General features: G+C 41.3%; 2 protein-coding genes across 2 annotated transcripts; one reads left to right on the top strand and one right to left on the bottom strand.

Annotated features, from left to right (window-relative positions):
- Window positions 1-1,412: 1,412 nt before the first annotated feature.
- Window positions 1,413-5,519, bottom strand: LOC135496505 (uncharacterized protein K02A2.6-like). The gene has a single exon (XM_064785864.1). The coding sequence runs from the start codon at window positions 5,517-5,519 to the stop codon at window positions 1,413-1,415; it is 4,107 nt and encodes a 1,368-aa protein (XP_064641934.1).
- A 6,846-nt stretch (window positions 5,520-12,365) lies between these two features.
- LOC135496503 (putative nuclease HARBI1) lies at window positions 12,366-13,771 on the top strand. Its single transcript, XM_064785863.1, has 2 exons — window positions 12,366-13,155; window positions 13,551-13,771. The coding sequence occupies exons 1-2, from the start codon at window positions 12,366-12,368 to the stop codon at window positions 13,769-13,771; spliced, it is 1,011 nt and encodes a 336-aa protein (XP_064641933.1).
- Window positions 13,772-14,000: the final 229 nt, after the last annotated feature.

Genomic DNA, 14,000 nt, shown 5'->3' with positions numbered 1-14,000 from the left:
AATTACTTGTGTGTGGTCCAGTTAAATAGAAATCCACCAATACATATTGCCGTAGTGCAGTTATTATGTGTAAGAATTTGTTTAAACTTGGTATTCATAGTATTGGTATATCTGTCTACACAATGACAATGTTGAAATTTATATTTAGTATGTATTTCCGCAATTGGACATCTTTCTCCCTACATGATTGATATAACCTCTGACACCGAATTTTGATGCAATCTGATTCTCGACTTAGCCACCATGGGGCCAAAACAAAAAACGGTAAAAAGTGCAATATCGCGCGTAACAGTGACTTATTTTCAATGATATTTTTATAGTAGGTACTTAGAGAGCAAGGGCACATCACAATTCCTACGGGTTTTTGATTTGACCTAATTTTCAAGGTCACAGAGGTCAAATGGTGTGAATTGGCCGTTTGAGTGTAACTATACACCTTTCCAGAGATTGTCCGAAATAGTGATGTCATAAGGGGAAACTAGGCCTTATGGTGGAGGGACAAAGGAGATAGTCATGGTTGACCAACACACTTGAATGCCTTTGATGACAGACAAGGGGGAAAAAGTTAGTTCCAATGCAAGCCACCAATTTCGGGAAGCATGTATAAGGCACATTTCTTAACCGCTAAAGCTATGAACTTGAAATTTGGTACACCTGATTCCCTATGTCATGTTACCTCTGACACCAAATTTCGGTCTTGACTTGGCCACCAGGGGTCAGAACTGGAAACCTAAAGAGTGTAATATGACTCCTTTTCGACAACAGTTTTATGGTAGGTTAGAACTCCTAGCAAGGATACATCACATATTGTTAATTGATTGAACTCGGAGCAGGATTCAACCAGAAGCGTCTTCTTTATTGAGCATGCGCATTAGGCATATAGACGTTACATAATACATGAATAGGTGGCAGCACCAGACGGTGTGTAGATTCAATTAGATTATACTGACATCCCCCTTTGTTTCTCTTCTAAGAATATTATGTAATATCATATTTGATAATCCTGTTGAATTTTATATTACCACACTTGTGCCTAATGTCACTGTAAGTCCAATAGTCTATAATATGTGGTTTTCTTATTTCAGAATGACCTTCTAATAACACTTGGCTGTTTTGTATTAATTATGTAGAAACTTGAATAAACACTAAATCACTGTTAAACCGTGACGAATTAATTTTAACTGGATAACATGTAACTATAGTAATCCTTGGTCCTCCATAACTAGAATTAATAATGATACTCTCTTATGCTTGTATCTAAATGTTTTGTAAACTTCACGTAGCATAACGATTATGCTTTGAATTAATTTGAATAAAGAACTTTGAAACATATATGAGTTGAGTAGAGATTTAGATAGACTGACTAAACTCCTGTTATTGATTAAGGGATTATTCTGCCCTTTTGTACCAATCTAGTTGCAAACATAGTCTTGATATCTGCGGTTTGGTTTGACGACTCTGCCAGACCTTGTAACTATAGGTTGACTGTTTGTTTCTAATGATTGTCCAATGTTAGTGTTTTCATTTCTGATGGTTTCCTCATCTTCTAGAGTAGTTTGTGGAAATTGTTCTTTTATTGTTCTTGTACTTCCCGTTGGGACCTTCTTCATGTGACTCCTGTTTCTCCTTAGAACATTTCCATTTGAAGTCTGTACATGGTATGATCTGGGTTGATCTGCTTTTGCCATGATCTCTCCTGGTGTCCAGACTTTTTCATTTTGGATACGGACCTGATCTCCAGGTTTCAGCGGTTGATACGGCATTTTTCTGGAGTGTCTATCATGCATTGTCTTGGCGACATTTTTGCGTTGCAAAAGTTTCTCATGCACAATTTGACTGTCCGGTTGGTTTGTTTTCAATTTCTCAGCTAGTACTGGAAGTTGCGACCTTAGCCTACGACCTAGGAGTAACTGTGCTGGTGACTCCATGTCATTACTGCGCGGCGTATCGCGGTATGTTAATAGCGCTAGGTAGGGATCTTGTCCCGCCTCTTTTGCTTTCTTTAACAAGTTCTTGACAGTTTGTACAGTTCGTTCGGCTAATCCATTTGCACGTGGATAACGCGGACTAGAGGTTTTGTGAATGAATGACCATTTATCGGCAAATTCTTTGAATTTTCTACTGGTGTATTGCGGACCATTGTCAGTAAACAACGATTCAGGTATGCCATGCCTCGCGAATGTTTTCTTGATGTGATTTATCACTGTCTCTGAAGAAGTGTCCTCTAACATTTCGACTTCAAAAAATCCGGAGTATGCATCTACTATGACTAAATAGTCCTTGCAATGAAAGTAGAACAAATCACTAGCTGTTTGTTGCCATGGTCTGGTTGGAGTTTCATTCGGTTTCAATGGCTCTTTCTGCTGTTTGTGCGAGAATTTCTGACAGACTCCGCATTTCGATACTTTATCGGTAATATCGGTTAGCATACCTGGCCAAAATAGCAATTCTTTTGCTCTGCGCTTACACATTTCTGTGCCTAGATGTCCTTGATGAATAATGTCTATCATTTCAGATCTGAGCGAACGCGGTACAACTATGCGGTTGCCTTTGAATACCAGTTCTTCAGCTACATGATATTCGTCTTGGTCTTGCCAATATGGATCTAATGAATTGTCCAGGCTTCTTCTATGTTCAGGAAAACCATTTCTGATTGTTTCCTGTAGTTTCTGAAGTTCAGTGTCCTGAGCTGTTGCGATTTGAAGCTCTTTTAGTTTCTTATCGGATACTGCTAATGAGCTAATGAGCAAATGAACTTGAAGATTCACTTCTCTTTCCATGTCGCTTTCCTCTTGACCGGGAAGATTGGCTCTCGATAGTGTATCTGCTACTATCAATTGTTTTCCTGGGACATGCACTAACTTGAAGTTGTACTTCTGTAGTCGCAGTAGGAAGCGTTGTATCCTGGGTGGTGCTTTGAATAGCGGTTTTTTCACAATTGTTTCTAGCGGCTTATGATCAGACTCAATGAGAAAGTCGCGCCCATAAACATATTGGTGAAATTTCTCACATGCGAATGTTGCGGCTAATGTTTCCTTTTCAATTTGCGCGTAATTTTGTTCGCATGATGTTAAGGCTCTGGATGCGAAAGCAATCGGGTGGCGTTCCTGTAGCAATGCGGCTCCTATTCCGTCTTTTGACGCGTCGGCTGTGACAGTCAGTTCCTTCTTAGGATCATAGTAACTTAACACTGGAGCTTCGGTTAGCTTTTGCTTTAACAGTTCAATTGCGTTTCTTTGTGGTTCATCCCAATGCCATTGAGTGTCCTTCTGGAGTAACTCGCGTAGCGGTGCGCTGATCTGCGATAAGTTCGGTATGAACTTTCCAAAGTATTGAACCATGCCAATGAATCTCATCAATGCACTTTTATCTTCTGGATGTGGCATTTTGATGATCGCCTCTACCTTTGTCGGATTAGGTTTTACACCATTTTGTGTAAGCATGAGTCCTACATAAATGACCTCTGTTACACCTACGATGCATTTGGCTTGTTTGAGTTTGAGTCCTACTTCGCGAAGACGATTAAGAACTTTGCGCAATCTGACATCGTGTTCTTTAGTATCTGCATATACTAAAATGTCATCGACTGAATTACAGCATCCTTCCAGTCCTTCCAATATCTGTGCTAGTATCTTCTGAAACACCTCAGAAGCTGAAGATATACCAAACGGTAAACGTAGAAAACGAAATCTACCGAAACACGTGTTGAAAGTTGTGAGTCTTGAACTCGCGTGGTCAAGCTTAATGTGCCAAAACGAACTCGATGCGTCGAGGACAGAGAAATATTTCGCGCCTGCTAGTTTTGCACTGATATCATCTGCTGTTGGTAATTCGTAATGTTCACGTCTAATTGCTTGATTAAGCTCTTTAGGATCTAAACATATTCGCAAACTACCATCCGGCTTTTCTACGCATGCAATAGGATTGACCCAATCGGTGGGCTCATCCACGCTTTTGATAATGTTCTGTTCTTGCATTTTTGACAGTTCAGCTTTAAGTCTAGGTTTTAAAGCTTCCGGCATTTTCCTTGGCGGATAAATCACTGGATTCGCGTTTTCCTTGAGACTTATGTGATGATCAGGGACTTTGAGACAACCAATCCCATGAAATAAATCTTCGTATTCGTCAAGAATAGCTTGAGATTTGCTATCTGATTTCGCAATGCGATTGGGCTGATTGGTTTTCCCAATCGTAGTTTCGGTTTCAGTTTCAGAACCATTGTTAGTGCTAGATCTCACATCGTAAATGCGTTTCAACAATCCTAGGTGAACACTTGACTTTGCTCCCAGAATAGCTTCAGTTTTGACATTAGCTACGATGAATTCGATTTGATAATCGCGGTTTTTATGCGTACATGTGAGACTACACTTGCCACGAACTTTGATTTCCGATCCGTCGTATGTTGACAATTTCACGTTCCTGACTTGTGACAACGCTGGCGCTTTCCGAATTTTACGAAACATGTAATACGGAATTACGTTAGCCTGTGCTCCCGTATCTATTTTGAATAGCATTTTGTCGCGTTTTGGACCTATTGGCAGTTGTACATGCCATTGCGCTTCATTATCATGCATATCTGATGATTTCGGTTTTGAATTGACTGTTCCAATGAACAATTGTTCGAACTGTTGCAAGTTGTCGTCATCTTCTTCATCGTATTGACATACTGCATGAACACTTTTCCCGAATTTTCCTTGATGGCTACGTTTCGTAGATCGACAAAATCTTTCGTAATGATTTTTCTTTCCACAACCCCGGCATGATTTTCCGTATGCAGGACATTGTTTGGGAAGATGTTGCCTACCGCAATTTCCACAGTCATTGCCTTGACCATGAAAATTAGACGTTTTTGAGTCTTTGGACTTGGTTCCTGCCGACTTTTTCGACCACTTGTTGATTTTGTTTACACTCGAAGTACCCGTATGTACACTGCCATGTACACGGCTTGCACTGTTGCTTACGTTCGCACTTGCGGACGTCGACGAATTCAGGTTTTCTAGATGCGATTTTGACAGTTCTGCGGCTCGGCAAATGTCAATAGCTTTGGATAAATCTAGTGTTCTTTCTCTCAGGAGTCTTTCTCTGACATTGTTTGACCTAATACCATAGACTATTCGGTCTTTTATCAATGAATCTGAAAGAGTTCCGTACTCACAAGTTTTTGACTTGTTGCGGAGGTCCGTGAGAAAATTATCGAATGTTTCGCCGTCCAGCTGTATTCTTGAATTAAATACGTGCCTTTCGTAGGTTACATTCTTCTTCGGAGTGCAATATTGTTCAAACTTCTCCACCAGTGGATCGTATTTGTCTTTTTCTGCGTCGGTAAACACGAAACTTGTGTAAATTTCGACGGCTTCTTCTCCGATCGAGCTAAGCAGGGCCGCGCACTGCAGATCCTCTCCCTTCGATCGTAGATCTGTGGCAATTCGGTACCATTCGAATTGTTGTCGCCACTTTCGCCAATTCTCGGCGGTGTTACCTTCCACTCTAAGTGGTTTTGGAGGTTTGAGACCTTCCATTGTGGTTTAAATCGGCCAAACTTCTGACACCATGTTAATTGATTGAACTCGGAGCAGGATTCAACCAGAAGCGTCTTCTTTATTGAGCATGCGCATTAGGCATATAGACGTTACATAATACATGAATAGGTGGCAGCACCAGACGGTGTGTAGATTCAATTAGATTATGCTGACACATATCATATGGGTTTTTGATTTGACCTACTTTTCATGGTAACAAAGGTCAAATGGCATAAATTGGTCGTTTGAGTGTAACTATGCCTCGTTTCTTAACCGCTATTGGCGCTGCTATTAACTTGAAATTTGGTACACGTGATTCCCTACTGTCATGTAAATAGCCTAAGATTTCGATCTGATCTGATTCTCGACTTGGCAACCAGGAGGCCAAAACTAAACAGTTATAAAGTGCAAAATCTCGCTTATTAGTAACTTGTTTTTGATGATATTTATGGTAGGTACTCCAAGCAACGATACATCATATGTCAAACCGACTTTGGTTTGACCTATATACTATAAATGTAGAATGTAATTCAAGTGCAAAGAAGCAAGTCAACCAAATTTAATATACGAATGCGGGCTGTTGTCCGTGGCCTTGATGCAACTCAGGAACGCTCCCGATACTCCAAGTTACTGTAGGTTGTATATGAGGCATACTCTATCCACTAAATCGAACGCCTTAGAGAAGTCTATGAAACCTACGTAGATAGATTGTTTTGCTATCTTTCTATTTTGGATAACTGAACTTAAATGTGTAAATATGGTCTACACAACTCCTACTGGGATGAAAGCCATTTTGTTCCTCACACAAAAGATTATTCTCGTCAATAAAGCGCGTTAGCCTATTATGCAATACTGAGCTGAACAACTTGCGCACTGTTGAGTTTAGGCTTATGACCTGATAACTTAGAGGTTCCAAACGGTCCTTTCCTTTTTAGCTCAGCTGACCAAATTAAGTGGAGCTAGTAGAATAGCTGTTCAAATGGTGTCCGTCCTGTAATCCATCCATCCATCCATCCATCCATCTATCTAGGGACCCATCTGTGGACAAAATTGGACATTTCATGACCGGGAAGCTAACCACTTCGTTGACGGCGCTAAATTAGGAGTTGCCCAAGGTAAACTCAGAAACGAAAAATCAGCGCGATCCGACCTGTATTAAGAGAATGAGGTCATTTCGCGTTTAGATTTCTTTCCCTTTTTACCTCGGTCCACAGAGCAAATATTGTTTTCAAATGTGGCTGAATATTTTTTAATATTTTTTCATTTTTACTTTTAATGGAATTAATATAGTTTTCACCGCCAGTTGGCGCTGCCGGCACATTGACTGAGTTTTGGCGATTTTTAAATTTGGCGGTGGCTCAACTTTTTTGCAAGCAGTGCCGCTGATTGGCCGATCGATAGAAGAGATGCCACCATTAAAAAATGGTGGTAGTCGCTGCTTCAATGAAGGTGAGTGTATTTTCTCATGTTCAATCGGTTGATACTCTTTTAATCAACATGACCATGTACCTGAAATTTGTTTAGGTGCTGAAAAGAGTCTATATAATTCAGATTTATCAATAGTTTTTTGTAATATTGCGGAAATTTTGTGCACAAATTAGCGAAAGTTGGTGCTCGTCTCATGTCATTTTAGAGCGAGAAATTTGTTTCCGTCGATCTCTACCAGTGAAAAATCCCTTGCATAGCTTCGAATTTTTGTGAAAATAAGTATCTGAACTTGGTTTCAAATAGTCTAGAAAGTTACCTTTGTGGTGATACATATGGTATGTGATAAATATTTGTGGAATTTGTGAAATTCGGTTTTCAAACGTGCCGATAATGCAAGTGATCTCGAGTGAATTTTGCAGTCCTGATATGTCGACCGGGTGTCAAATATCACTCGCCTAAATTCAATTCAAAGATCGAAAATAATATCTGAACTTAGTTTCAAATAGCATACGCAATTATCATTTCGGTGATATATAATGCATGCATGTAATAATTGATTAATCTGCCTAAAACGCGCAATTAAAACGGCGAAAGATCTTGATAAACTCTCTGGCATGTCTGGTGGCGGTCGCACTAAATAACGACCGGTAGCGCCCGGAGTCTGGCGGAAAAAAAGGTAGCACCCGGAGGTTGAATCGGGATTTTTATGCACTTTTAACTGTATATATATATGTTGTTTAGATGTATTTCTAACAGTTCTGTAACTTTGATGACCAAGCTTGCACCCAAAGTTGGTAAAATTGATGCTTGTTTATGGACTGCGCTAGCGACCAAAGAATTCGCCGTCGGCCATTTGGCTACGGTCCCTGAGTTGTTGTGGTTGGCTATTTTGCAACAAATCTCGCCATTAACGTTTGTTTTCTCCCTGTCTGGTCATTGGCCGTGACAACAATTATTTTGAAAGTCACGTTATGACATCGTAGTATGAATTCCACTGCAGTTTCGTTACGCAGCAATGCTCATGTTTTTGGTTTGCAATCCTGTACTGTCTGTACACTGCGCTGTGCATGGCTGTGCTGTAGGCTGTAAAAAAGACAAAAACGATAGCCTAGCCCTATAGGATAGGCTTAGAGGGCCTGTTGAGTTATAATAACTCAACGGGCCCTCATGATTCATTTGATGGACACCTTATTTGATAGTACCTCGTCATTAAGTCCACTAGATCCTATTCTATCACATTTCGTATAGACGATAGACAATTTTCAAAATGTAGTACACCACTCGCTCATCTCTAAGCCCAGCTCTCGGCTCACATCATGCGGGCACGGTTGGCTGTTGAGTGTTATGGTTCAGTCTGTAAGACTAATTTAAAGAGGTTACACTTTTATTTTGAATTGAAAAACAGCCCACAGGACTGACTTTTCACTGAGTAAAAAAGTGTGCCCTTCGAAGGTTAAGTCTCTTTCTGGATTTGCTTCCATAGATCCCTTGTTCAGGATACCATCTGACAAATGCCTGATCAAGCACAGACTGTATCCGGTGGTGTACATTTCCCTGTCTATGTCACCCTTTTTTATTCAGTCAGTGTTAATTTCTCTTCTCTTTTTTTACAGATTAACTGTTGTTGGTTATTGCAAGAGGAGTCGTTGGCACATTTCAAGTCCAGTAAAGCACTTGCTCTTCCCACATCAGAGTAAGGTGTGCTTACTCGTTTTACCGTTTTCCATTCCCGGAGAGCGTTATCAAATATCTGCCGCAAGGCAACAAATATCTGCCGCAAGGCGCTTCAAATATCTGCCGAAAGGCATCAAATATCTGCCGCACCAATAAAGTTCAATTTGTTAACCAACTCTTTATCTTCTTTTCTTCACATACAAAAAAGACCATCCCAAACATTTGGCTGCATCCACTTCATCAATGTCCAGACAACAGTCGGTTCATTTGACCATTGTAAAGCACCAGGCCCCACCTCACAAAATACACTTATAATTATGTACCTTGTGTCCATGTGCATGTTATTAGTTCCACCTACGCTGCATGAAGACAAGGACTCCACTCTTTTGACGTCACCACACAACTCCTTGACGTCATCACACACCCCACTACTGCTACGGCAATAGAAATGACTTTATGTCATAATAGCAGGGTGACGTCAACTCAGTACTTCAGCATGCACTGATATAGCAAGAAGGTCTTTCGCACCAGCACTTCTGCGTGCCAGACGTTACAGCTTCACATTGCCTCATAATAACAGGGTACCAACACACACTTGGCCCTTGCCTTCACCTATCCATTTCAGCTGAGCGCCAGGCCCTTGGGCCTCTTGTTTGTTGATATGGTGAATTACACTTTGTTTCCAAATTTGAGGTACTTATCAACGCGAGAAGATACTGTTAAATAACGAGTTTAGACACTTCAATATCTCGTTTGGTAACTTGTCGATTCGGGTTGCCTTTCTATTCTTCAGTTTGCTTATTGCTTTCCAAACTTCTGTTTTTAGCTCACCTCTGGGGAGCTTATACGATACTGTGGCGTCCGCCGTTGTCGTCCGTTAGCAGAACAAGTTTCGTCACCGCTGGGGCTAGATGGCAAGAACTTGGTGTGATGGTAGCTTTGGGCAATATGCCCGGAGATATTTTTCTCTTTCGCGATATGACCTACTTTCTGGCCTCCAGGCGGCCATCTTGGAAATTGTTTTTTTGCCTTTTTGAAGCTAATGGTTGTACGTAGAGTGACGAAATTTTATTGGTGGGTGTATCTTATAAGGTTTAATGCCATATCACCCGGGTTTTTGATTTGACCTACTTTTCAAGATCACAGAGGTCAAAGTTCACTAAATCATCGATAGGTGGCACGTTTAGTTTCTATTTGAGCTAGAAGGTTCTAAACTTGTGACGACATATATCAAGAGACCCTCTATTCTACCCCAAAAATTTGTCTCGCTCGGACTTCAAATATGGCCGCCATGCGGCCATCTTGAAAATGAAACAAAGTGGGATTGCAACCAAATTTCATGTGATTGTATATCTATGTACTCTCTACAACATCCCTGATTTTCAGTCAAATCCATTTACCAGTATGGCCGCCAGGCGGCCGTCTTGAAAATTAAACCAAGTCTTATTACTCCAAAACTAATGATCGGATTGCAACCAAACTTCATGTGGTTATGTTTCTATGTACTCAATATTCCTAATTTTCAAAGATAAATATGGCCGCCAGGCTGCCATTATGAAAATCCAACGAAGTCCTATTACTCCTAAACTGTTGAACAGATGTCATAACAGAGGCCATAACACTTCAGAATTTACTTTAACACTAACTTCTCTAATCAAATCTTCATTACTTAATATGCTATGCGTGGGTGTGAGTAGGTGGGGTCAGAGAGACCAGGCCCAGTTGCGTTTAGGACCACCAAGAGTTTATAATCAGAAACTAACTAATCAGTAAAGATAATATCTAAGAAGGGAAGTTATCCACCTACGCAAGAGGCAGCAATAGGACAGTCAAAGGCATTCTTTACAACTTGCTGCCGAGCCTAGCAAAACAATACCCTTGGGATAAGTATGTCTTTCATTACTATGACAATTATTATGGGGGAAAACTATCTTCTGACAAAACAACTTGAAGATGGAGATCCTTTCTTCTTGTATATTCCAAATTCTTAAAAATACAGCATTTATATAATGGATAGCTACAGTCACAGATTGGCGAGTCCAAATCTGGTGTTCACCGGCTGGATTCCAAGACCTGAATGACCATATACAATCTTTGATTTACCATGAAAACTATAACAACACAAAATCACCAAGGACACTTGCCAATCAAGTGTAGCGGTAAAAGGGCGTATAATATTTTGTCACCGTATAAACTTCGCAACTCTGAACTCGAACCCACAGACTAAACCAACTAAGATATGTATTTACATTATTTATTATCCACGTCACTCTAACCTCGTATCTACAACCGACACTAAAACATTACAAAATAAGGCACGCAACAAAGTATCAACAAGAGTTGATATAAAGGGATCTTACCATGCTGTAAGGTCAAGGGTGAAGTCAATTAAAATGCTCTGGTGCTTTCAAGAGAAATGTCTTGTTTAGCTACTGGCTTTCTGGATCTGCCAGGACTTACTAAAAACATCTGAACATCATCATTTATACCTAATTACACACACCCCTAATGTGTAAATAGCCTAGCCCAAATATCAGGCTCTGAGCCAACTAGCACTCAGTAATTAACCCATTAGGCGCCGTATCGCCCTATGCCGCCCTGTTCATTTTGTGCCGTATCGCCCTAAGCCGCCCTGAAGTTTAGAGGCCGTTATGGAATACTTGTGGCGACAACAACCAAACACCAACATCGATTCCAGGTGGCTGGCATCCTAATCATCATAATTCATGCATTTTCTTCATATGGTCATGTGGAACGATTGAGTGTATTTTGAAGTTGAAGTTCGGGTGCCCGAGGTTTGACCTAGCTTACTGCGACTCAGAAATTCTATTGTAAGCGTACTTTGTGTACAATGGCGAATCATCTATTGTCCATTCAAGATGTGTTGGTGAACCTTGACGAGAGTGATTATGATGCCAATGAGAGTGGGGATGATGAGGAGGACCCCTGGGGGACCAGGGGGGGGTCAGATATGGATGTCGAAGGGGGTTATGACGAAATTGACGAAGTAAGTTTTGCTCAAGTTTTCGTGCATGCTTTCTTGCCATTTGGCGCCAATTTCAAACTAAAGCAGACGATCTGTGTTTGGGTTGATTTTATCGTTGTGTAGTGATTGAGGGTGTGGTTGGGGGTGGGGGGTGGGTGCCCTGCCAAGCCCCCAAGATAGCTAAAGGTGTTGCAGGTGCATTGTTTTGGTTTTATTCACTGTAATGATGATGAGGTGAGGTGGAGTTGGGGTAATCTGTAAGCTGTAACTAATGTTCCCGACATGTACCCAACAATTCATGCCTATACAGGCAATATGGGCACCAAAATTAAATTTCATTGATTTTTGGTCATGGTCCGGGTCAGGGGGGGTTAATTTTCACTATTTTTTACATTTTTGAAGAAAAATATATTGTAACATGTCCATCATGTTCTAAGGATCAAAATAAATATTACTTGTTGTACATCATCTCCAACTTGTTCTATCTCATTTGTGCAAAAACCAAAGCATGGTCGAAAATGTGAAAAACTGCAAAAACCTCTGAGAGAAAAAGCTGCATTTAATTTTAGACGTCTGGGTCCGTATTCACAAAGCTTCCGTAAGCACTAAGGGTACCGTAAGGCATCCGTAACGATTTATGTGGTATTCACGAAGCTTCCGTAAATTTCCGCATCCGCAAATCACGACCGTAAACCGGCCAATATTTGCGGGAGCGACAGAGTACTCGTAAATGCTACGGAAGCTCCGTAACAGCTGAAATGGCGGCCTTGTTTGTACTCTTTGCCGAAGAAAATCGGCGAGCATTGAGGCGGCAACGCATTTTTCGCGATCAGACTCAACCCCTGGACATCTTCGACGATGTAGATTTGATCGACAGGTACAGAATGCCGAGGCACGTCCTGGTTGAAGTCATTGACTTGATCCGAGACCAAGTTGAGCACCCAACACGGCGGTCACATGCAATCCCTGCAACTGAGCAGATCCTCGTAGCCCTGCGATTCTTTGCAGCTGGTCAATTCCAGTTGGCAACTGGCGATGTGAGTGGGATCAGCCAACCTTCTGTTTCCCGGATTGTTACTCGAGTTGCCACGGCACTTCAAAGGATTTCTCACCTAGTCATTGCGTTTCCTCGGGACCGTGTGGCACAGAATCGTATCAAGGAAGTCTTCTATGATGAACGGCACAGAATCCCAAACGTTTTAGGATGTCTTGATGGATCACTCGTCGAAATAAAATGCCCCTCCGAAGAAGAAGCTGCCTACATATGCAGACATCACTATCACGCCATCAACGTACAGGGGGTCTGCTCACATGACAAAAGATTCACTAACATTGTAGTACAGTGGCCAGGCTCCACCCATGATGCATTCATTTGGAGCCACTCCAATCTCAACCGACAAATGGCCAATGGTCTCGGAGATGGTTATCTTCTTGCGGACTCCGCATACCCACTTCGACCCTGGGTTTTAACACCCGTGTGGAACCCTGAGGATGAAGCTGAGCACAGGTACAACGTCCATCACCGAAGGATGCGTCAAAGGATAGAGGGTACATTTAGCAGATGGAAAATGAGATGGCAATGCTTACACAAGGACGGTAAGGTTACATTGAATTATCAAAATGCCCTTTATTATCGTTGAATCGTCCCATGAAATAGTAATTGTCACGCAGTACGCATGTAATGAACAACATATCAAAATAAGTGATAGGGCACCCAATATTTATTGAAATATTGAGGTGAATGAAAAGGGAAAGAATTTCTGAACAACATGAGCTCATTCAAAATCAAAAGACTCAACTGCACACATAACGGCAAGCTACATTGTGTCAGTATTTCGATTTCTTTATTTTGATAAATCAGCTCTAGTTCTTAAAATGTTTTGCTGCTCCCCCCCCCTTAATCTCAAACAAACAAATATTTTTGAAACCCTTTCTATTTGCAGGTGGTGTCCTCAAACTCCGCCCAGAGCGTTGTTGCAGAATCATTGTTGCCACTGCAGTGCTGCACAATATTTGTGAGGAACGTGGTGTGCCAGTTCCCCCCGGCGCAGGCCCCGTCATTGGTGACAATCCTGACCTTGATGTGAACAACCCAGTCATAGACGATGATGCTGATGGCGCAGCTACAAGAGCAAGAGTGATTAGGGAGAACTTTTGGAACTGAAACAATGGTGTTTGACTGGACATCACCACAAGCGTTCCCTATAGTAACATTGAACAACAATTTATTGTGTACATACCGCAGATTCACTTTTCTAATACCACTGCCAAATATGCAAAAACTGACCACTATTTATTATTCATTTGGCCACTCCAACCAGTCGTCATGACGGCTAGAAGGCCTGTGTGACACGCCTACCACCTATTTCCCTGGTGATGAGTGTGGCTATTTT

Source organism: Lineus longissimus, chromosome 12 (assembly GCF_910592395.1).
Source record: "Lineus longissimus chromosome 12, tnLinLong1.2, whole genome shotgun sequence".
Taxonomy (NCBI): domain Eukaryota; kingdom Metazoa; phylum Nemertea; class Pilidiophora; order Heteronemertea; family Lineidae; genus Lineus; species Lineus longissimus.
This window is presented reverse-complemented; position numbering and strand designations above follow the sequence as displayed.